The 25,754-nt window shown below is 37.3% G+C and overlaps 1 protein-coding gene across 2 annotated transcripts; it reads left to right on the top strand.

Annotated features, from left to right (window-relative positions):
- Positions 1–262: 262 nt before the first annotated feature.
- On the top strand, positions 263–23,650 carry LOC137260932 (cell cycle control protein 50A-like). 2 transcript variants are annotated; one of them, XM_067798493.1, is made up of 9 exons: positions 263–359; positions 2,805–2,938; positions 4,740–4,886; positions 5,939–6,134; positions 7,408–7,518; positions 8,851–9,069; positions 10,569–10,734; positions 14,931–14,959; positions 19,865–23,650. In XM_067798493.1, exons 1-9 carry the CDS (start codon positions 299–301, stop codon positions 19,876–19,878), a joined length of 1,077 nt encoding a protein of 358 aa, XP_067654594.1. In that variant the 5' UTR covers positions 263–298; the 3' UTR covers positions 19,879–23,650. The 2 variants fall into 2 exon arrangements, with proteins under 2 accessions (XP_067654594.1, XP_067654593.1); XM_067798492.1 differs by lacking the exon at positions 14,931–14,959.
- Positions 23,651–25,754: the final 2,104 nt, after the last annotated feature.

Genomic DNA, 25,754 nt, shown 5'->3' with positions numbered 1-25,754 from the left:
TGGGATTGCAGTTCTATATTTACTTGGGCTGGGGCTACTTGCGTTGGGGCATGGGTAATACGCTACTTTACTTTGTCTCTATTTACCTGTTTAATTGCAAGTTGTATATGTAAATAATGTAAGGTAATTTAATCTGAAAATTTAGTTTGCGACGTGTACGAGGGCAGTTATTTTGGCTACTGGGACAGAAATAGAAAATAAATTTAGCAGGTGCTCGTCCGACGAACCGATCGAGCTTTAACGTTATGCGAGAGTGGCCTCCCTTGTAGGTGGCGCTTCAGTCTAGCCTGTTTGGACGATGGCGACGAATTCAGCTGAATCTCCAACCGAAGAAAAACCAGCGAGTAAAAAGCCTAAAGGTAGCGATCGTGTTTAATTGTCATCATCTGCACGCTATATGTGATATTATGGATCTAAGTGGTAGCAAAAGAATCCATCGCGATCGTCAGATCGATTACAGCAGGACGTCAAATATCTAGGTTGTTCTGTTTCCGTCATCTGATTTTGTTTATGGTTGATGGTAATGTCGCAATGTACCTACATTATCCAGTTGGTAATGACGCTAGGAAAAAGGAAAGACCCTTTTCCTTGTATTGGCAGTGAGTACATTCGGAATATGGCTGATGATCTGATAATGTTTTTGGGTGGAATCGTGTTGGTCTGTGCCGTGTTGTCAATGTTCATGATGGTGGGATCAGGTGTCGACAGTCTATAGTATGTATCGACACACTGACCCGTTTTTAATTATCAACAGAAATATGACACGGTATATTGATAAAGCGCAAAACTGATTATAGCAAAATGCTCTGAACAACCACAAAAAGTGTAGCAAGACCTTAATCCCTTTGTGAAAGGACTACGCTCAAAAGTGAAAAGGAAAGACCTCCACACCTATACCCCCTATTATAATCAAATCATATAACCCGAATACAGATTCGTCTTCTGTTAAGGATGAGTTTTAACATGTTTCTTTTTAATTGTATCTGAACATACTGAAAGACATATTCAAGAGATATTTTTCCTCACTGTTAATATTTTGTGGGGCATACAGACAGAAGTCTTGCCTGTAAAATGGCCACACACCCAAACAGTCAATACATTTCTTATGGATATAGAAGAGTAGGATATTAGACCATTTGTGCCCCACAACATTTGCTTCCAATTTGACGCATAGTCACTATCTTCTGATAAAAATAATTGCAGTGTATTCAAATTGATTAACTATCATTGATTTTTCAGTGCCAAACTTAATCGTTTGATAATCTTGATCAACAGTTCAGAAGTTTAATACGTGTTTTATTTGGGATGACACTTTATTGGTAAAGTACAGATTCTAGTACTTATTTTGAGTTGAGTTCCATCTGGGATTCGACCCCACGCCCTCAGAGTGAGGCACCTAATCGCCAGCACACAAAATCAGCTGCCTAACCCACTCAGCCACCACGACTTCCACCTGTGTAATCAGAGTTCAGTAGTTACTAAATTTTTTATAGATGACACCTTCTTGTTTATTGCTTGATTGTCTTAAGTATGACATGCGGTGTAAGATTGTACAACAAGACATCACTCTGTGCAAGAAACAAGAGGTCGTTATTCATAAATATGTATGCTTTTTTATTAATTTAATGTAAATTCACTTAATTACCCATAATTACTAGACAAACACTGAGCTGACCTTAGTCCTTACTTTGCAGTTTCATTGCGAAAATTTGGTAAAGAAAACACTCACAGGTTTTATTACTGATTGAAATTTTGGTGGATAAAAGAAGCAGCCAGAAGAAACTAATACAGTTTATGCATTATGTGCAAAAATAACATCATTTGGATTCTGTCCTGACTTCTTAAGAATAAATCCCATCTACAGGCAGCAAAAACAAGAATGGTTTACCTTTGTTGGGTCAGCTGTCGTGAGGTAAATGTGAAGATCTGAGGTCAGTGATTTTTTTTTTTCAAAAAGGGCTCTCTGTCATGTCCATGCTTACTGGTCATTTTGCAGTATCAACATTTATCAGGGTTAGTTTTGATGAAGATGTGTATGAATGAATGATGATTGACAGCTGGCACTGAGTGTCACAAGTACTGACTGCAAGCACCAGGATAGCCTTGAGATTAATGCATTTCTCACTAGAGAAGATACTTGTGTAATTCTTCAATGATACTTACGTTTCATCGTGATGTGTAACTGTTACGGTAGTAACCATGGTAACACTAGAGAGACTGAATCCTCAGTCAGGGATTTTCGTTACTCTGGAGACTCTTAGTATCACATTTCGGGAGTATGAAGCATAAACGAGACTTAAGTCTAATTTGTCTCTCAGTCTTACTAGAGAAGATACTGGTGTGATTCCTCAGTGATACTTATGTTTCATCATGATGTGAGACTGAGTTACTGCTGTAACCATGGTAACACTAGAGAGATTGAGGCCACAGTCAAGAATTTTCATCAGTCTGTTAAGACTCTTGGAGTCTCTCAATATCACAATCCAGGAGTACAAAGCATAAACAAAACTTGAGTCTAATATGAATTTGGATTTCTGTTTTAGATGAAAAAAATTAAACAGTGAAATTCCGAAGTTTGTAGCAACCCCCTGGACATGCAATATAAATTGTTTACGTCCATTTTGAATATGTATACAGTAAACCCCTGGTTATTAGATGATAATTGATATCCCTATAGTTCTGTACCAGTGTTTACACAATTAGGTCCAAGGTACATGTGGAATAACACTGGGTCTGTTAATAGTGTTATCATGACATCTCTCTGAAACTGGCTTAAATGCTTTATTATCATTTTATGATTTCAGATACAAAGTTCAAGCAACAGAAACTTCCAGCATGGCAGCCGATCCTAACAGCGAACACCGTACTTCCAGCGTTTTTCGCCATCGGCATCGCCTTCATCCCCCTAGGTGTAGCCCTGCTCGTAACATCAGATAATGTAAATATTTATGCATGACTTGAATTTAGTGTTGTAATGTAAAATATTTTCTCAGAATCCCTGAAAAAAGCATTGATGAATATCATCTGTTTTATGACTAGGGGTACAAGATGTCACTTGGTTCTCATAAAGTTTATTCTCCCCAATGAGTATTGTAGGTTTTGCAACAGTATGCAGGGGTAGGGAAGGAGAACTTTCACAATGGGCCATTTTCGATATTATAGGCCATTTTGTGAATTTAGAATTGGTCATTGCCCTTTTGTCAATTGTAAACTTACAGATTTTAATGAGCCATTTTTCATTCTAATGGCCCATGGCCCCTGTCCTTTCCTAATCCCTGAGGATGGTTGTCATGTCAAAGGTCAGTGTGCCATCCCATAACATATGAAGGATGAAACAAAACAGCAAAATATATCTGTATCTGAATATGTGGTGGTGTGTGGTCCTGTGTATAAAGCCCAGGTCACGTTCACAAATCAGTTAAAGTTAAGTAATATAAGGTGCAGAGAGTATTTTGATGGATGACCGTGCATGGCAGCTTGTTTATAGGACTGAAGTATAGCCCTACAACATGGCTCTTAAGATACATATGGTTTTACCTCAAGCAACTGAGTTTGTTCAAACTTTCCATTCGCTCAGCAGAAAATGGGTACCTGGTGGGATAAGTTATATGACTATTATCCTTCTAGCACCTCGCTGACAGCTTGGGTTATCCAGGGAAAAAATATCAGGTTGTTTGTGAGTGTTTTGAGCATGTGCCTTGTTCTTGGAAAAGGTGCGTAATTAATTCGCAGTCATTGTTATGTGTGTTTGTATCAAATCACATGTAAACTTACTGGCACTAAATATATCACTGGTTGATAGCAAGGTTGAATAAATTTGAAACACCAGTGTGATTTTATTTTGCGATATTTGAGAGATTAAGTTTATTGAGTGTCCTCGAGAGTAGTTTTTTGCCCTGTTTTGATATGAGAGAAAATATCATGTATTAACTGACGAGAACTCATGGTGCACAGTTCCTTAGTGTATCATTTCATAATAATACATCTTCATTATTGCTCTTTGAAAAGGATGTCCTACAGTGATGTCCTTCATAAGATGAAGCAACTGTTTCAATCAGTGTGGCGATTCGTTATGTGGTATCAATATTGCAGATACGATACTGGTTATTGTTTTAGTGACATGCATCTGGCAGCTGTGGCCCTAGCATGACTCATCTGTCCTCCATCTTTAATACGGTTTAGCAAACTTTCCCATGATGCATTGGGTTTCTTGAACATTTCTTCCATTGTAATGTTAGAAAGGGTTCTTGATTTAGCAAGTTTTAGGCATCTCAGAATTAGGGCAGCAACAAATACATTTGATTCATCAGAAATTATGTCTGACACCTTAGTGTCCATTCTTGATAAGCATTATCACTATTTCATTTCGATATTTGAATACTTATTTATATTATTTCCAGTCAGGGAGCACATAATTTTTCACTTGAGCTCGAGCAGTTTCGAATGCTGAAATAAGGCGAAATGTTTTTAGTTGAGGCAGGGCTTATTATTCAATGAAAATTGTTATTAATAGAGATTGTTAAGTTTACAATAGATTTCACACTAAAAAGTGACTGTATGAGTTAAATCAAATCTTATGTTTTTACTTGTAACTTCCAGATATATTGTGAGCAGTCCATTTCCTGTACCTCCTCAGTGATATTTCTGGAGAACACCTGACATTATTTGTGCCATTAATAATACATTTAATAGAATAGATAGGAAGCCTGATGTGATGAAATATTTGTATTCTGTTTCAGATTCAGGAATTTGTGCTTGACTACACCAACTGTAACAACTCCGACATGCCCAACCAAACATGCTCCAACTTCCTGAGTGACCCTAACACCACCGCCTACCACAAGACCTGCACCTGCAAACGGACAGTGTCACTTAACAAGTTTGAGGTCAGTTTTTATCAGTCATGCCTGAAGGTCCCGTGATCCATTTGTTTGACACAATAATCATCACTTGAATAGAATCATAAAGAAAGCAATTGATTACGAGGGCCAATACGTCACGACAGTATGCAGAAGAGACTGGCCTGCTGGCCCTTGGCTAGTAAAAATCCAGTCGGGACAATAAATCTCCAGAGTCACCTGACTGGTTTGTGAATTTTCATTGGATCATTTTGTGAATATATCGCTCTCTCTGACTTGTTTATTTGTAATACACTTTTAAAGAATGCAAGACTATGGTCTGATACAGATGTACATCATGTCAGTAGCTTAATGATGAAACCGATGTCTTCATTCAAATTTTAGACTAATGACTTACTTTGTGACCTTGTAACTTTCAGCCATGGCTAGCCCTAATGGCTAGAAAAATTTGGAAACTGCACATTGCTTGATAATGTGAAAAGAAGCATTCCTGCAATGCGGAATATTGCTGTAATCACAGTAATTGGAAAGTGTACATGTAATTACAGGCATGAGAATTTTTCCAGCGATGGCAGATTTGCTGCACTTACATACCAGTTTGAGTCGTTTTTGAGATCAGCATTAGTTAGTTTTGAACATAACATTCAGTGGCAATTTCAAAATTGAAATTGGCTGTTCTCATGCCTGCCTGTTTCATCAACAATGAGATTCATGACATGGTCAAAATCCAATTTTGGACTGATGATCAGGTAAATGCAAGTGGATATATTTTGCAGGAGGTGCAGCATATGTGCATAAGCTGCACAAATTGATAGCTAAAAAAATTCAGATGTAGCATTTAAAATGCCATTAACCATACTCACTTCTTAATATACCAGTCAGTCACCGACTGTCAATTCAGACCAAGATGTGATCATAACACAGTGATATTTCTCGTTAGCATGACTTATTGACGTGGCATTTACTGGTTTAGTTAAAGAGAGATAAAGAGACCATGCTTTGGTTTGCAACAGTTGAACACAAAACAAGTAGATATATGGCATTTATTTAAAGATGTCCTCTTGCCATGCTCACTTCAGGGCAAGGTGTACATGTACTATGGCCTCACCAACTTCTACCAGAATCACCGTCGCTATGTCAGATCACGTGATGACAACCAGCTCAATGGACAGAGCATTGCACCTGGCAGTCTGAACCAAGACTGTGATCCATACAGGCTTCTCAACAGTTCCGGTATTGCTCCTTGCGGTGCCATTGCAAACAGTCTCTTTAATGGTGAGAAATATTCAAATCTGTATTGGAATAAAGCCGATTTTCCTTGTGAAGTGCATTAAATTTGAATATGGAAAATATTTATTGACATGGTTGAGACCATGATGGCAATGTACATGTTTTGCAAATTCTACAATTGACTGAAGTCTATGTTGATCAAGATGTTTGGGAACTGGATGTTAAGTTCTTTAAACTGTTTTGATTGGACTTTTTCAGAGACTGTTATGACCAGTTGTTTAGCAGGAATTCTAGCCCTGTTTATATAGAGTGTTAGCTTGATTTATTATTTTGTGTGCCATCAAATTGTACAGAAATTGAAATAATTGAGCTGTTGATTGATATTATTGAGTCAAACAGTGCTGTGATCATCTATTTTGATGCAGGTGTTGTCAAGTTACCTCCCCTGTCCATTTGTCATTTTCTGTCTGTTCATTTGGGAAATCAGAAACGACAACAAAGAACCCAGGCATTGTTGTAGAAATCCATTCAGTGTTATTGGCTGTTATGAAATGTTTGGACCAGTAAACTCTTGGGACAGTTATCTTGTGAGATATGGTACCAGGATGGCTGTTTTGTCAAACAGTCTTCTGTTCAGTTATGGCCCTTTGGCACACCAGAAGCCTAAGTTCAAATCCCAGCTCAACCTGATGACTGTATGGTTCAAGGTTTGTCAACACCTTATCTGTGGGTTTTTACTTAAGTGGACAGTAACTGAGAAGTACGTCACTGAGGGCTTTCCTCCCTCATCCCTCATTAGACAAATGTTGAATGGACACTCCTGATAGTGGTCCTATAGCTAACTCTTTCAATCTAGTAGATCAGGCTACGTCTTTGAATTCATAGTTTCTTTCCGGAGAGACCCTTGAAGATCTGGGTTAGGATTGGTCCTCAGAAACCCATGCTTGTTGTAAGAGGTAACTTACGGAGACAGGTGGCAAGGCTCGCTTACTTGGATGACACATATCATCACATTCTCATCATGTAGATCGATGCTCATGATGTTGATCACTGGATCACCTGGTCCAGACTTGACCATTTACAGACTGCCAATGTATACCTGGAATAATGCTGAGTGCGACAACCAAACCACATAATAAACAATCCTTCTGGAAACTGTACATATTTATAGAAATACTGTTGAAAGTGGCTTTTAGGCACATTTACTCTCTTACTCAAAGCATCTTAATAAGCCAATAGTTTATGAATCCTTACCATGCTAAATGTCTGTTGTCTGTATTTGAGTATGCTCAAGTCTGTTTTTTTTTTTTGTTTGTAGACTCGTTCACTTTGTCCTACAAATCAAATGATTCATCAGAAAATGTCACCCTGTTGAGAACCGGAATCGCTTGGGTGTCGGACAAGAATGTGAAGTTTGGCAACCCGGCTTGTGAGTTATTGTTCATTCTAATTCCTCATTTAGAGGTTGTACATCTCTGTAACTACCTCTAATTGATTTTGAATTGCCTTCCGCTTAGCTGTGGAAGCTAATATTTATAGAATTATTTCTGTGTTAGTCATTGTTGGTACTTATACAATAAATTGATTACCCCGATAACGAGTAGGTGTTTCTACAAGATTCAAAGTATATGTGGCAATAGAATTTGGAATCGAGTCAACAGACTGAAATCATTGCAAGTTTCGCAACAACAGGGAAATTGTAATTATGCACTTTTGTTTATCCAAAGTTGACGTGACATCTTTTTCACATCAGTGGCCATTGTGATGTGCAGACCTTCTTGTTTGACAGAGTCCGAAATGATACCCCAGGGATTGGGAAAGAGAATCTATTTTGAGGATTATTAGCCATTTTCTGAATTTAGAATGGGCCTTTGCCCTTGTATAAGTTGTAAACATAAAAATTTTTATAGACCATTTTTTATTCAAATGTGCAAAATGGCCCATGGCCCCTGCCTTTCCTAGTTCCTGATACCCCCTGCCAAATTATTTTAGACTCTGTCTGTCCATCTGCACTGTATTAATTAACGCCCACGTGAGATTGGCTAGATTTCTGACGGGTGGTCTAAATTTACAAATTACAGCTAGCCAGTACGATGGTCAGGAAAAAAAATTGATGTTCCATACATCTGAGTGAGTTAACAAAATCTTGGTGTCTTGTCTGGTTAAGCACATTTTGGGCTGGATCATTTAAAAGTTACCAGCCATTATGTCTGGCTTTGTTTTTGGGCTATTGCATAAACTGCCATCTGTAATCATTTTGTTTCCGGAGCATAACTCAAAAACTATTTAATATTTTTTATAAAAAAGTGGTAGATATATCAAACAGAACCTAAAGTAGTGCTGTTTGCAATTTACAGATGTTTGTCATTTATTTCTTGGTGTCCATGGAAACAATTTGGGCACAGTCTCAAAAGGGAGGGGTGAGCTTCTTTTCTGGAGCACAATTTTACAAAAATCTTTCTACAACACTTGGTAGATGTATCAGATCTTAAAGTGGTGGCTTTTGCTGTTTTCAGATTTGGGGCATTTATATTTTTCTTGATTTCCTTGGAAACGATTTGGACTTAGTACAAAAAAGGCCAATTTGGACCTAAAGTAGCTGCCAGATGATTTGTTCTTTCAAATATGGTGGGGCACCAAGGGGACTGTTCTTATCTATATTGTAGACAAAAAGCAAACCCTAATATTGTAAAACTGTTGTATCATGACTGATAAACAAGAATGCAACACTCTGTTCATATGTCACGTTTGCTTATTCCAGCCTGGTCCGGTTTCACCAAGCCACCAAACTGGCGCTATCCAGTGTGGGAACTTGACACCTCTGATTCTGGTAACAATGGGTACGTGAACGAAGACCTGATTGTGTGGATGAGAACAGCTGCCCTTCCTACCTTCCGCAAACTGTATCGACGTATTGACCACAAAGGAACATTCAGCGGGGGACTTCCTGCTGGGGACTATGAGATCACCATCACTTACGGTTTGCACAATTCAATTGTCATGTTCTTTTTCTGTCGTGACTTTCATGTGATTATGAAAACAATTTTTTTAAGTCATATCCAGTCAAAGTTGTGCCAAAGGCGACCTGACATATGTAGTTAATCCAGTGAATGATATAATGATATGATATTATTGTCACCATTATGCAATGACCAGTTCTGACCATCCAATCCACAAAGTCACCTCTAATGATAAGCATATGTTACTGAGCATTCTGAAAGTAGATAGTTAGGCTAAATGAAAAACATGAAATGTTTCTCGGGCATTGGCACATCACTTTTATTTGTGCGTGTAACAATTTTTTATTGTCATTTGAAAGGAACGGTTTTGATTTGGCCATACCCAAATCATCCAATATGTTCACTTTAAGGTGAGTGTCTGTAAGAATGAGTGTGACTGATTCTGCTACTCATTATAATGTTCTAAACTTCCCAAGCTGTATTTCTGAGAGAAAAAAATAATAGTAGGTTCCTCCCACGTCACTATTTTTTCCTATCAAAAATTAGGAAAGAAAGTCCTACAGCCCCTGTCACTTTTGAAACATTTAATATTTTTTATCCAGCCTTATACTTGTGATGTACATCTTTGGCACTAACAGTTGATCAGTATTCACCAAAATCTATACTTGACAGAAGAGCTCACTTAATGGATTGGGTGGTCAGGTGAAATTGGTCAATTACATGTTGTCATACTTGGCCGTCATGGAATATTGGTCATAATATTAGCAGGTGGTTGGATGTGTCCATCATGAAAATGCTGTTTTATTGTTGAGTATACTAGTGAATCCCGACCTGTTAAGGTCCCGTGGTCGAATAGGCCTTCAGCAACCCATGCTTAATGCCATAAAAGGTGACTAACAGGATCAGGTGATCAGCCTCGCTGAGTTGGTTGACACATGTCATCAGTTCCCAGTTGCGTAGATCGATGCTCATGTTGTTAGTCACTGGATTGTCTGCTCCAGACTTGATTATTTACAGACAACCTCCATATATCTGGAATATTGCTGAGTGTGGGGTAAAGCTAGACTCACTCACTCACACACGCATTAGTGAATCCCAAGATGACATTGGCAGTGGGGTAGCCTAGTGGTAAAAGCTTTTGTTTGTCATGCAAAAGCATCTGATTGTAGTGATATTGCTGAAATATTGCTGAAAGTGGCAGAAAATACAAGTCAGTCATACAGGCTGATGGTTTCATATTTTAGGCATACCATATTACATGTTTCCTGTATTTGCTTTTCAAGCATCAAGTGAGTTTTTTTCCAAACTGCCTCTGTTCACCCAGCAGAATATAGGTACCTGATGGGATAAGTCATGTGACTTTTAACCGTCAAGGCACTCACAGGCTGCTTAACCTTCGAGCTGGGTTGTTGGGGTTATCCAAGGTAATATTTACAGTGCTTCTGAATAGTGCTACATTGGTAATAAGCGCTATACAAATAAATAACATAATGATCATTATATTTCTATTTGTCTCCAGCATACCCTGTAGAGGCTTTTGGTGGAACGAAGAGCATCATTCTGACCACCACTTCTTGGTTGGGTGGCAAGAACCCCTTCCTGGGCATTGCCTACCTCGTTGTGGGCAGCTTGTGCATCATCCTCGGCATTGTGTTCCTCATCATACACCTCAAGTTTGGCAAGAAGTAAGTAGAGTCACCATGGTACTTGTTTGCCATGTCAGTAGGCTGTCACACTACCATCGTTGTTTTTGCCATGTCAGCAGGTTGTCATGCTACAGTCGTTGTTTGCCATGTCAGTAGGCTGTCACACTACCGTCGTCGTTTGCCTTGTCAGCAGGTTATGCTACAGTTGTTGTTTTCCACGTAAGTAGGTTGTGATGCCACAGTCGTTGGTTGCTATGTCTGTAGGTTGTCATGCTACAGTTGTTGTTTGCCACATCAGTAGGCTGTCATGCCACAGATGTTATTTGCCATGTCAGTAGGTTGTCACGCTAATGTTGTTATTTGCTATGTCAGTAGGTTATCACACTATATTTGTTGTTTGCCACATCAGTAGGTTGTCACGCTAAAGTCATTGTTTGCTATGTCAGTAGGTTGTCACGCTGCACATGTTTTTCACGTCAGTAGGCTGTCGTGCTACAAATATTATTTGCCATGTCAGTAGATTGTCACACTAATGTTGTTATTTGCCGTGTCAGTAGGTTGTCACGCTAATGTTATTTGCTATGTCAGTAGGTTGTTACACTATAGTTGTTGTTTGCTGCGTTGGTAGGTTGTCTCATTCCAGGTGAAATATACAGTGTTGTGTCACGTAAAATAGACCGTGTTGCTTCACATGACATAATGTTACATCAAATGAAATAGGGATGAGTCAGATGAAATGTACAGGGTTCTATCGCGTAAAATGTTCTGTCTGGTGAAATAAGAAATAATATCAGGTTAAATTGTGTTACTTTGGGTGTAAAGGTGTTATGTCAGCATGAATGGAGTTTTACATCAGTGAGATTAGTCAGGTGAAATAGGTGATGTTATGTCAAGTGAAATAGTGTGATAACTGTTATAAAGGTGAAATAGTGTCGTAACACTAACAGGGAAAATAGCATTATGACAAGTGAAATAGACAGTGTTATGACAGTAGCTGGCCCCAATGTATCCCATCTTTTCTTGCTGTCACCATGGTGACTCAACTGATCAAATATAGATAAAGCTAGATGTCACTGATACTGACGTAACATATTGATAGCCAGGAGGATGCTGTTTTCAGTTGGCGTGTGAATGTATTGATGCTGCAACCTGCCTGGAGTAAACAACGCTTTTGGCCACCGCCCCCTCCTGATTCTGAAATACAGGATGCTAACCTATGTTTCAGACTTCCTGAACAGTTGTGACGAATACTTGATAAGTCCCATGCTCATGGAACCGTTCCACTAAGCAGAGTTAAGGTTATGTTTGTACTAACCCAGGAGCCAGTTCCACAAAGCAGTATTAGCACTGTCCATATGACTGTCATAGGCCTATCATGCCTATGTTAAAGTATGGTAGCTGGGATCATCTTAGTGCTAAAATCACTTTGTGAATCAGAGCCCAAATTGTTGATTTTTTTGTCATGTTGAATTATTGTTGTTTTCTTGTAATGAGAGAGCATTTAAATTTAATGGAAGACCTATCATGTTTCTTGGATTTTTTTTAGTGTTTTGTTGGATAATATACCTTTATATATAATAACAGTCATAGTCCATAAGTGCTATCAGATAAAATGGATGTAAATTTACTCTTTGTACTATATTATTCCTCTTTCTCAGTTGTATGAGACAGAAATTTAAGACAACATAGTTTCTAAACTGCTAAAGTCTTAAGAGAAATGAAGCACCTGTCTATTGTCACAAAATCACTGCATCTCACTCTCAATAGTTTTATTCATTCAGTTTTAAGCGTGAGTTTGTAGTTGCGACATGGCTGAGTTTGTCTGCAAATCATGGAGTTGTTGTCCTACAAGTGACTGTGTGTTTTATGTAACAGCCGATTCAATGCCTGGTAGTCATCTAGTGTCATGGTGGTAAGGATATATGGTGTTTATTTGTTTCCTACTAACTAAATGTTGACTTGCTGTGCTGTTTACTTCAAAGTGTTCATAGTATTACAGTTTTGTTTGCTGTTGAAACATTTTGCACCTACGTTTGACGTACCTTAACACAAAGTCTGAATTTACCAAATCACTATTGGGTGAGCTCTAACAAGTACCTGTTGTCTTTCATTGATTAGAAGTGTCTGTTGATAAAACTTGAAAATCATTGCTTATATTTCAGGATTTGGGTTCCATAATATTTGTATTGTTTGTTTGTGTTTTATGCATAATAATCTAATAGCTATGTGACATTCAAGGTAAAAAGTGTTGTATGGACCAGGCGATCCAGTGAATGATATTGTCACTATGGCCATGGTGCAGTGACCAGTTCTGACCACCCAATCCACAATGTCACCTCTTATGACAAACATGTTGCTGAGGATCATTCCGAGGTTGATTCTGCCATGACTGATGTACCACCTTTGGAACCAGATCATGTTTTGACTGAAATCTATACTTGTCATAGGGGCTGACCTAATGGATTATAGGTTGTCAGGTGAATTGGTCAGTGGTCACACCTGGCTGGCATGGGATACTGGTCATAATATTAGCAGATGGCTTGACATGTCCATGGCTGTATTACACAGCTGTGTTATTGATTAGTATCCTTGTGATTTCCAAAACAACACATGGGCATTGAGTTCGCCTAGTGGTTGAAAGAATAGCTTCAGTATTTAACGTAGCCTTAGTTCTGCCTTAGCTCACTTGTGGCATGACTGCTTTGTTAACATGGCAGTCTAACATGGCTGACAGGTAGGATGGAGGTATGCATGTGTTTCCCTAGCAACACCGTCTGACGTCCCCCATGTAACCATGGTAACCCACCATGCATGACCTGACACATACATTGGATTTATGGTGTATATATCATAATACTAATATCTTCAAATATCTTTAAGACTCTGCAATTTAATAATGATTAATGATGCTAAACATCAAATCAATTCAATTCAGTATTCATTTGGGTCTTGGGCACAGTCTCCTAAACTTATTTAATACAGATTGTATCCTTCTAGCATTCACTTACTTCAAACTTTAATAAAAAGTAAACTTTCCAGCTGTTCTTTGGAACCCATTATGTCATGTCTTTCATGTTATTAAACAGATGATTATTAAAATATGAAATGATACGCTACTGAGATGAAATAAGGGAACTCTTGAAATGATGGTGTAATCACAGTAAATATCTGTAAAATCAGTTTCAGTCGTATAGATCAATGTCCACCATGTCTTGCAGTACAGGCATGATGCCATATGGACATACTGTTTATTAACTTGTGACAATATTTTTCCCCATAGTTGTTTATCACACTGTTTGATGTGACAACCATTCCGGCAAAGTGGGATATTGATGTCCCCCTGCTGTTCATGTACCCACAAATCATACCTGTGAAGATTTTGGTTGGAACTGACCTTCACTAACCCATGCTTGTTGTAAGAGACAACTTAAGGGATTGGATGGTCAGACTGAATGACTTGGTTAGCACATGTCATCGTATTCTAGTTGCGCAGATCAATATTCATTCTGTTAATCACTGGATTGTCTGGCCCAGACTCGATTATTTACAGATTGCAGCCATACTGCTTGAATATTGCTGAGTGTGGTGTAAAGCTAAACTCACTCACGACAAATACAGTCTTCAGCATGTTTAGCTCAGTTAGTATGTTAGTTGCATACGTTGACTTTAGTGTGCTGTTTACATGCTGTGCATGCATGATGTGAAATTTCATTGTGACAAATGTTGCTTTCAAATGAAACACCTCAGTAATGTATGCACATGTCAGCATTCAAATTCAATTGTTCCCTTATTTTTTTTCAGTAGTGTACATACTGATAGATTTTGTTTAATAGTAATAATGGAATGAAGATTTTATGGATTTTTGTGAAAAGATATATGGGTATTTGATGTTGACAGCTTGTCAAAATTAACGTCAATACAGACCTACTGCCCTTTGATCAATGTCTGAGTGGTATAACTCATATAATAATTTTTATATATATCTCTCTAATGTTTCTTAATTAACAGAAGAATCATTTCTCAACATTTATTGGTATTACCTCTAATAATGACAAAGCACACTCATAATTCATGTTTTGCACATTTAAACATTTTATATTACATGTAACATCACCAAAATTTAATGGACATTGTCGATTGCATATTATTTTATGCAGTGGCAGTGATATTTGTCTTGTTTGATATGACGATATACTCATTCATATTTTTCTTTTTCTTTTCCCCTTTTCTTGAAGAAAAAGACAAGATATTTCATTTGCAATAGGTACCAGTATGAATTCAGCTACTGAAATAGCTTTATTTGCTGGCAACTGCTTCAAAATACAGATTTTGAAAGATCTGTTGTATGTTTTGTTATTATAAATCTGCTTCTTATTATGATTATTGTTAATTTCATCGTTACTGAATAACTTTTGAGATACGTATATTTCAAAGAACTCTTTGAGGAATCCTAAGAAAGTGAAATTTCATTTTTTAAAAATTGGGATATTTAAATATTCCATTCAAGTGAGTTTAAAAATAATTTTTTTGTGACTATATATAGTAGTCATGGATATATTTCTGGAGTAATTCCTGTTTAAGTATACTTTATTTGAATATGGGTGAAACATTGCCTTAGGTGTTTTATATTTTCAAATTCTGTCAAAGAGTTCACATTAAGAAATTCCTGATAGATATAATTTGAAACTGAACATTTTATGAATATGCAAGAGCTATGTTGTATTCAATGAAACTATGACAACAATGTGGTAATTGTTACCATGGTTACGCAGTGTTGCGATGCTGATATTAACGAAGCTGTTTACAAGTAGGTTTGCCAACCCTCTTTCAAAATCTGTGAGGAAGCAAGGAGCACCTGAAGTATTTCGGTAGCTGTGTACACGAATTCCGTGGCATCCTTTAAGTTTTACTGGGATGTGTAACATGCCGCTTGCAACTGTCTGCTACAACTGTCTGCTACAACACCACACCTTGACCTTAGTGCATGACTTGCCAGGTCCCGCTTCCATTGGTTACGGTTGTAGGTCTTAACTGACCATCCACATGACTAGCCTTTAGTGTTTCATAGTGTTTAGTATCTGGTACTGGTGGTCACACTCTTCATTTTCAGCCTGTAAGCTCAAAGGCACACTTTCATGCCAAGCTCCTCTAAAATTCAATAATGCATTTCTCTCATCAATACTATCAGCCCCCAGCAAAGCTACCACATAGTTTATTTCGAAAAATATTACGTATTAAGATTGCAATATGAGTTTAGAGAGTTTGAGTGAATTAATGCAACTTGATTTTAAGCGAAACCCATAGAGTTGTGTCCCTTGGAATGCTTTGAAATTTCAATTATTGATCGCAGACAAGCCGGATAATAAGGGATAATAAGTCTTTTATTGTATCAATACGAAGCTAAAGTGAGTGCTTATGCCCTATATATATTATAGACCAAAATATTGTCAAAAAAGTGTGACATTGTGCCTTTAATTTCTGAAGATGGAAGACTTTCAGTTCCAGTTGTTTTAGGGGATGAGGGGTGTACTAAAAGATACAGAGTTATATATTTAAGGGAGTGTTTTCATGACAGAACTTTGCCTGAGGAAACACTAGGTCACCTTTTTCTGTATTGTGTTGTTTTCTTGTGCCTTTTTCGTAATTAGTGACATTTTTTGGAAGTGATAGTCACTAATTTCCTAATATAGCATGTAAGCTAAACGATATGCTATGTAAGGAAAGCAATGAAATATTCCTTTAAGTAAGAATTTTTGCCTTTTGAGATAAGGATATACAAAACAAATTTTGAAGAAATTGCTTTTCGAAAGTGACAGTTGCTTCATCTAAAGTGTCTGCAGCGTCTTTGCTAGATTTGGCTTCATTGTCATTGACTGAGGCATAACATAAAAAGTGCTTTCAGTGTTCAGATTCTTTCCTTGTACCGTATTTCGAATAATATGAGCTTTGACGCCTTTTTGGCATCAGTCACAGATCCAGTGCTTATAAGAAGCCTGGTGCTTATCGGAGACCCGGTGCTTATTGCATTTACTTGATGTACTGTAATTAATTGTTAGTAAGCATTGCATCCGAGTTAGGGACCATTCCTTAATAAATCTATTTTGGGATCAAGAGAAAGTACATTTATTTAGAAAGTACTTGGCGTTTATTAGAGATCTAGTGCTTATAAGAGGTAATGCTGTATTTCACTTTGTTGCTGCATTAGTTCAGACTAGTGGGTATAAATGGAAGGAGGCTTCTCCAAAATGAGGTTTAAGACTAGTCAGAAACTCGGTACTTGTATGTTGATCAGATCATAGGGAGAATTCTGATTTGAGCATGTATGCAAGTGCAAATGTAGAATTCTAAAGTATTTTGAACAGTTTGGCAGTTGTGTTTCTTAACTCACCTCACTAAAAGTCAAGTGAGTACTGTCTTGGCCCTCTTGTCTGTGGTGGTGTGTGAAGAATCAAAAATTAAGATGATGCATCACAAGATTATTTTTATCAGTGATCTCAGTTCAACTTGCTTAATTCAAATTAGATTCTCAATATGGCTGCCATGGCAGATGTAGCAACTCTCACACTGATAGGCACTACCCAGCCATTTCCATTTAGTGTGTACAGTAAAACTATCTAAATTGTAGATATAGCTTTTTCGGTGTCACAGTGGAAAGAAGGTATGGTATAACATCAGTAAAAAGCTGTGAAAGAAAATAAGGAGATGGTCATTAAATAATATATTCATTGCAGCAGTGTTCTATAATTCTACATTCATTCTTGCAGATGTGGAAATTCCATATTTTTTAATACTTGTGTGTTTAACAGTGCAATTCAAATGCGTTCTACATTATACTAAGTAACCCACATTGATAACATTTTATAAATACATTGGACTACCTATCCTGATGAACTGCTATGACAATTATCAGTTGTATGTCTTTTCATGTAAAAATAGAAGATGACGTTGTATTATGATTTGGGAGCGGGGAGGGGGTTCTGTTACGATTAAACTGGGACTTCCTCATTATTCATATGTGTCAGCGTTATCTTCTCTGTCTCATGGACAAGCCTGTTACATCAACATAGGACTATGCATCTTCATCATCTGTGCATGTGAATGACAGCATTAACCGAGCATATAATCCAGTGCCCCATAGAGACCTGCCTCAGTCTTTTATGCTATACTTTATATCAGTAGTAACTCACAGACAAATCTCAGAATTTGGTTTTTGCATGAATGTTTCTTTTGCTATATCTGTGTTAAGTTCAATATTATATATATATGTCATCTTGGTCCTGTGATGGTAGAACCATACACATTTGCTGATGTGACTGGCAGTCTGTGACCTCATGTAGGGCTGTATGTTAGAGATCCTGTAGGATGGAACGTAGCAGACAGTTGAAAGCATGTTACACAGGGACCTATAGAAGAAGTAGCTGCAGAACAAGCTCCTTGGCATGGGAAGGCATCTAGCAGAAGCTTACGTGCAAATCAGAATATTTTACCCAAACGTCGTCTTCATTTTTGTCCTTTTATCCTTTCAATTTCATTTTTGTTTATGCATCCATTTAATACCTAAGCAAAACATATAAATCATAATTATTAATCCCTAAATTTGTAATAGATGTTTCACATTTTTTATTGAGAACACTCAGTTATTTTATCAGAATTGTTTTATTGTCTAAATTACTTGTAGTATTTTGATAAGGATGACAATATGTTCATTTAAATTAATTAATTGATTTCCATATCGAAGAGAGTCGTTTGGAAGTGTAAAATGTCCTGATCTTCATTAACTAAGTGTCTTCATTTGCTGTGGTAAAGAGAGTTATCCCCCATCTCTCTAGACGAAAGTCAGCCAGATATGTCTTTATATTTCAGACACAATGTTTGGACAATGAATGTTCATTCATCATGTTCATTCACTTTGGTAAATTTGGTATTTTTACCTGGGTGTATCATTTTGTTCTATGCCTAGCTCCCCTTTTATCAACATGGACGCTTAGTGTTTGTGTGATCAATATATTGCTTGTCATGTGCATGCCGAAAATAGCTTCATGCAATGTGAATTGATCGAATGAATAGATTTCACCATTTTTTCATATTTCCAAGATTAAATTGCTTGTTCGTATTGCGTATTTTTAGAAATTTGTCACCTAAACTGTCAAAAAAACAAAAACATTTTATTACCAGGGTTTATTTCTGTTGACAATCAGCCTTCAAAATCAGTTTATTTGTTATTCATATCTACAACACTGAGAAAGGTCAACCTGAAAAATAAAAACTTACTGGCCTATCTGTATTGTTTGGAAGTAAAGACTGGTATCAAACCGATAATTTGTCAGAGCCGACTGAGGGTGAATTGCAGAGTCGTGTCCCTTAGTTTCCAGGATCTTCTGATTGTGAGAATCCAAATTTGCCTGTAAGCAGCGTCAGTTTGATCACTTACATGTGAGCAGTAAATGCTTTGGACATCCCTTGCATATTACATAGACATGATGCCATCTTAATTAAATGAGTGAAAAAAAAAATGTGCACCATTTGCATCACATACAAATAGATTGACCATTTCTTGCCTGTACAAATATGATCATCCATCAGGCTGAAAGTCAAACAAACTTTAGAAATGTGTAACAGAAATTGCTATGTTAGAATGCTAAAAATATGATTGCATGACACATGCCATGACATGCAATATGCCATGACAGTCATGTCATGTAAAAGTAGAGAAATATATCTGATCACGTCAAGCTTCACAACCAGTGGTTCAGGTAGCTGATGGTTATTCATAGGTTTGAATTCGTTTTCATATTTATTCTTTTCGGTTTACATTTTCTTCTTTTGCCCTTTGTGTTTATTTATAATCACCATCCAAGATTCAGTATGTATCTTCATATTGTAATATCGGATATCATGGAATAAGATAATGCTATTATAATATTTATCATGAAAAAGTTAGAATATTGATAATATTGTTTGTGAAACAGTTATCCTATATTATCTGTTTATGTTTTTAAAAATTATTTGCTGATATTGGGAGAAATAGACATAAGAAATGCTAATGTTTGCGATCATGTTCAATAGCTTTTTGTTAATACAATTAATATTTTAAGACTGTACTATTTTCAATCAGTGTGTGACATTGTTCTAACTCATTTGTTTATTAAGAGTCCTTGTTTGTTTACAGACATAGTGACATGACCAGTGTGACAAACCGTGACGCCTACTAGTACAGGAACAAGAACAGCAGGAACCACTGAGGTCATCACCTCAACATTTTCACTCTTAGAAGTTCTCCAGCTACAGCTTTTTAATCAAAACAGTTTGTTAGTGAAAAAGCCTTCAGGACATTTTTTTTCTCTAAAATTATAGTTAAGCTTTGTCAAGCACTTTGTCATACACTTTTGGTTTATGGATACCAGGGTCAAAAGTTACCACTAGCCAACTAGCCTGTGTCCAAGTACAAATGTCTCAATTTGAGCATTTTGACATTAAAAGAGCATTTTGTCTTTATCAGGCAAGTAAAACTTCTGAGTTCTGACCCATTGAATTATTTTCATGTCACAACATTTATAAGGTTGCTGGTTAAGATATGAAAGCATTGATGACACACATTTATTCCTTGAGAGATGTGTTTAGTAAACTGTGGTTAGTAAGAAAGAAATATAAGTTAACTATGAAGTAAGCCAATTGTCATTATTTCAAAATCCTGTTGTGTTTTGAAATGGTTAAGGGCTTTGTAGATATAAGGATTTTACATTAGTGTTATTGGTTGATCCAGAGAACAAGTTGAACTTGATGAATTATCACTTGTATTTGGTAAATAGACAATATACTGAAGAAATTTTGTAAGGGAACAGATATGAATAAAATCATGATTGATATGATGTTTGGTATGTTGCCTTACATTGGTTATAATTTCTTGGACACAATTGTTTTCAATCAAGTGTTTTGTGTTCTGCTTTGTTTCTATGTGTTGCCATATTTCTTTCCATCGGTTTATCTGGTGTTTTGGCCTTGTTTTGTCTAGTTAGCACCTATCACCATGGTAACTTTGGAATACTTGGATTCCTATTCTGGTTGCTGGGATATGACAGGTATCATAGCCATATATTCACATGACTTTTCTATTGTCTTGATACATAATCATGAAACATGTCATTTATGAAATTATCTTGGATCCCTTTTGTGCATGTGTGAACTAAATATTTTCTTCAAGAAATAGATTGTATATCTTAACAATTGACATTTCCAAATGTCAGAAATGATTATCTAAATAGTTTTATATGATTTGTGGTGACATTCTGTGCACTAACATTGTAGGTTTGGAATGCAGTCTTGAAGATTTCCACTTTTTGAATTATCAAAACTCTTGAGTAAGTTTCATGCTTTGTCTTGCAAATCAAACCATATTTTTCAGATTACTCATTCCTTTTACCGGCTACTGCTGAATTTTTGCTGATTTTTATATCTATGTGAAGAGTTCTAAAAATTCTTGATTTAAATCATTTGGAAAATATTTTTATGTCCATTATTTGAACTTCATGTGTACACTTTTAAAAATTTGAGGATCAAGCAAATCATATTAATCTGCAATATCTCTAGCCCATGTAGTTGGTTGTAAACTATTACCAATCATTTCCGGAATGTGTATTTTCATAATTGTTGTTTATTCCTGTTGTTCAGTCTGTGGTGTCTGTGATCAGTAATAGTTGTGCAATAAGACTGTCATTCTTAATATCAAAATTTCTTTCCAATTTCTAATATGATGTCTCAGTTAGATGGTCTGGCCATGTATTTTGGTGACTTACACTGCAGCAAGCAGCAATCATTGCTGTTATGTTTGGAACATGTGTTTACAGTGTTTCAGTAACTTTTGAATTGTTTTGGTAAGGCCAGACCTTTTGTACATCTTGTTTTATGGATTTTTGTCCTTAGAAAACCTAAGGACAGGGGTGAAAAAATTATAAACAATCCCAAGTGAAAGTAATTCCCTCTTCAAATACAAAAAGTATTTTATTTTTAGCAATTTGCGAAGTATACATGGGACCCCCCAAAAAACTAAAATATTCTTGCATCTTTACATCTTTACCATCGGATCACCCTTGAAACAAGAAATAAAATTGGTCTGACCTAAAAGACGATGTGCCATAGCATACCCTGACCCAGCCGTTCATCAGATGCTGGGTATAAGGTAACTGAATATTGGCCGTCTTGGCTCCCTGATGTCATGGTTCTTTGTGATATGAGCTTTGCACAGTCTCAGTTATTTATAACTCTTTATGACCTCAGTTACAAAACTGGATTGTTTACTGACTGGCACAAAGTTAGCAGACTAGTTACGTTTCTTAGTGTGGTGAGGATCTGCTGATTCAGCAAGATTAAATCTTGGTCCATCAGAGACTTAATAGGATGGAGGATCACGTGTCACAGCTTCCCATATCGTAATTGGTATTTTGTTCTCTGATATTCCACAGACTCAAGATTAGGTTGGCAGGAGAATTATGGTTCTTAGTGATGCGGGGATCTGCTGATTCAAACAGATCATGATCCCCGTTCATCAGCATCCGGTGCTCCTGGGCTTCTCCAAAGTGGTGTCCCTTCCCTCCTCTTGCAGTACTCCATTGTCATGCTGGGATCCAGATAAAATATGCTTCAAATGGCTTAAAGCTTAATTCTCTTGGAATTGAATGAACTTATTGAACTAATCTGATTTTACATTCCACGACCAGTCATGGATAATCAGCAGTTCAGTTCCATGAAATTGCTGTTGACAGGCTTCATTAAGCTGCCTCTTGCACAAGGATCCCTTGATGTTGTGATCTCATTTTGTAAGCTAGGTCTAAAACTGTAACGTTTCAATTGTACAGCAACAGTTCTTGCAGTAATAAGTACTCTTTAATCAGTCATCGAGAGCTTTTCTGATATTGAATGTCACCTCAATGTTCCTCTAGTTCTTGGCAGAGATACTCTTGTCACAAGAAGCTATTAAACTACAATTTTGCCTTGATTGAAGTCTGTTGTAATCTATATTTTACTCTACATCAGGGATGTAAGTATAGCGTGTATGTATGTTGCTGTGAGTAGCTGGTGTAATAAATACAACTTGTATTGTGTATATGATGATAATGTGTTTATCTTGATATTGCAGTTCTATATGCTGTGTAAGATACCCAGTGGCTGTACATCTTGCTTGCATGTTAATTCTGTTTGCACGTCCTTTTATCATTGGTGAAATGTTTACTTCTCTTTTCTTCACCACATCACTACTGCTACAAACAGTTGTACATTGTACATATGCTATGTATTAGTCAGTGTCCCTTATCCTTCATGGTGGATTGTGACAGCATTGTACTATGTGAATATCAGACCATGGAAAGTGTTATAAATATTTCCTTAACCTTCCATATCAAAACTGTCACTTATTATCAACACAATCGATAATTTACTTGAATAGATCTATCAAAGTAAACAAACGCTATCGTTCATGTTTACTCCCTATCAAAATGAAAGAATGTGATCTAGTTTATTAAAAGTGGTAATATTCTATTTTGGACGTATTAAGAAGAAAAAGAAAATGTCATTTTGATTGTCACTCTAAAGCAAGAGATTATGAAAGTCAACGTATTTGCAATTTTTAGAAGAACCTTTTATTCAGAGTGAGTAAGCTGAGTTAAAACATGGGAAATTTTGTCAACGATCATACATAAGAAAACATGAAAATGAAAGCAGTGACTCTTTCCCCGTCGGCTGTGTGGTCCCCAAAGCAGGAAGTGAATCTCTGAGGTCACCAGCTATCCCGCAGAGCAAAGTAACCTTCACCTTTTCAGTTTTCTCACAGTTTCCTTCCCTCCTTCTTCATGAAATACATGTACATAGCAATCGTTGTCACTGTGATTTTAATTTATGTCAATGTATACATTTCGTTTGGTAATTATCAACTGTTATGTTTTCAATAAATCTATTCTACGAATATGTGCTGTTTGTTTCTTCTTGCGCAAAAGATCGCATATGGTGTATTTCAGAAGCATACTAGAGAATCCCAACCCACGAAGATTAATACCCAACGAATATCTGGACTTACTATTTTTTTCCAAATTGACGTCAAATCGTGCCTTCATTTTGATGACACGTACCCATGATCTTCTCGGCCGGAACCGGATGGCATAAACCGGCATCAACCGTACTGAACTACTTAAGATGTATTGCTCTTATTAATGTATTCATGGTGTATTCCAGTAATTTGAAAGGACTTTATTCTTAGCACTTTTATTTTTGCAATATTCAATCATTTCAAACATTTGTACATTTTGTATACTTACTCATTATCGTTTCATTAATTCACAATATCAGAGGGTTATGTGAATGTGGATTGGCCTTATTGGGTATGAGTGATGCTGTTGTTTAGCGACGAGTGGGTCAATCTGGGGACAAGTCCGCCACGAATCTCAATATGTACGGATTGTTCAGTTCCATATCAGAAGGGATGAGAGGTCCAAGATTTACTTCAGATATAAAGTGAATTCGATTTTGTCAAGAGCACTGCGGTAACGGTATATGTTCTGGGTGTCGTGCAAAACAACCATAGCTCTACGATGACCAGTGACCTCTGCTTAAGCATTGTGGTTACATTGCCTTAGCGCTGAAGTCGTTTTGTGCAACGTCCTATCGCCTCGCTGTCTATGGGGCACTTTCCCTTGGATTGGTAGTGCGGGACAGTCCCGTGTTCTTGGACATTTAGTCCAGCTGTTGGAGCCTCAAGCTGTTGAACAGTTGCCTCAAACTGCAGGGAGAACCAACAGCTGTCATCCATATTTGTTATATCCAGATTACAAAGTAGAATATTACGAACGAGAGGTTTGTATGTAATGTTGGCGTCCAATAAGCCGTGAAGGAAATTCTTCCAGTAGCACCTTTAGTGTTGCCCGATCGATCGGATGATGCCATGCCATCTAAAAGTTCAGTATTGTGGAAATTATTATTCATATTTGACATGAAACCACTATGCCCTTCGACCTCCGCAAATAATAACCTCTTGTATGTGATCACTATTACAAATTACAGATCCACACCACTTGCTCCAAACATTCTCGCACACCGAATCACAATTCCCGGGATGGAAGGAGGCCTATTTCCTGTTCATTAAACTCGTAGGTTCAGGTATTTGCATTCGGAATCTACACGACCATTACTATTGCATTTGAAGTACCACTCAGCGGACCTAGGACAAGGTCATCAACATAAAGGTCGCAGTGCCCTCACGTGCAATGTGGATAGTGTTTAGGTAAATGTCAACAAACTCTTATGTAACAGATGCTTTGCCGATTGTTAATCGTAAACCGTAATTCGTTACATGACAGAATACCGAGAACGGAAGTATAATGCAACAAAAGGCAACGATTTTTTTTCTACGGATACGTAGTTTACATAAAACCACCGTATACGCTATCGCTTATATCGGCTAAATGCAGACCCCGAGGCGTACACTAACACATATGCAGAGGTCGTAAAGGTGAAACTAAGTCGTCCCCGGGCATATAACGTCGCCTGCCGCATGGAATGTGACAACCGCCAGTCGAACACGCTGCCAGTGGAACAGTCAGGTATTTGTTGACAGATCGGGCCTCTACCATGATGTATTAGCCTTTCCTGTGCATGACCATGTAGATTACAGTAACAGTTCCTTGTCCATTCCGTTTGTCACGATTCAGTAAATTGAATATCTAATGACGTCACAGTCAGCACTGGACAAGAGGCTCCATATGCGTTCATTTTTAAGCTATTTGTGGATCAATACAGATATTGTGAAAGTTGGGGAAACGCCCATAACGTCCAGTAGGGAACTTGAGTAACAAATGTCTATTTCGAAACGAACTCATTTGTTTTGTTTGTTGAAACATGTTGTTGACGAACTTGTCCTCAGCAATGACAGGGAGAGACTTAAACTCATCGGCCATCCTTTCAGCTACTCCTAAAGTTCCGTTCGGTCGCACCAACTCGTAATCCGGAAACACATGAAAAAAATCGGATTGTGTCGGCAACAGGATGTGGATGCTTGTTGAGAATCCCCGCATGTT

This window comes from Haliotis asinina, chromosome 14 (assembly GCF_037392515.1).
Source record: "Haliotis asinina isolate JCU_RB_2024 chromosome 14, JCU_Hal_asi_v2, whole genome shotgun sequence".
NCBI lineage: Eukaryota > Metazoa > Mollusca > Gastropoda > Lepetellida > Haliotidae > Haliotis > Haliotis asinina.
This window is presented reverse-complemented; position numbering and strand designations above follow the sequence as displayed.

Bases quoted from the DNA above. Each gene is read 5' to 3' on its own strand.
- LOC137260932 (XM_067798492.1), top strand. From the start codon at position 299: ATGGCGACGAATTCAGCTGAATCTCCAACCGAAGAAAAACCAGCGAGT. The intron at 360-2,804 runs GTAGCGATCGTG...TTATGATTTCAG, and splicing joins AGCGAGTAAAAAGCCTAAAG to ATACAAAGTTCAAGCAACAG. The intron at 6,135-7,407 runs GTGAGAAATATT...TTTTGTTTGTAG, and splicing joins TGCAAACAGTCTCTTTAATG to ACTCGTTCACTTTGTCCTAC.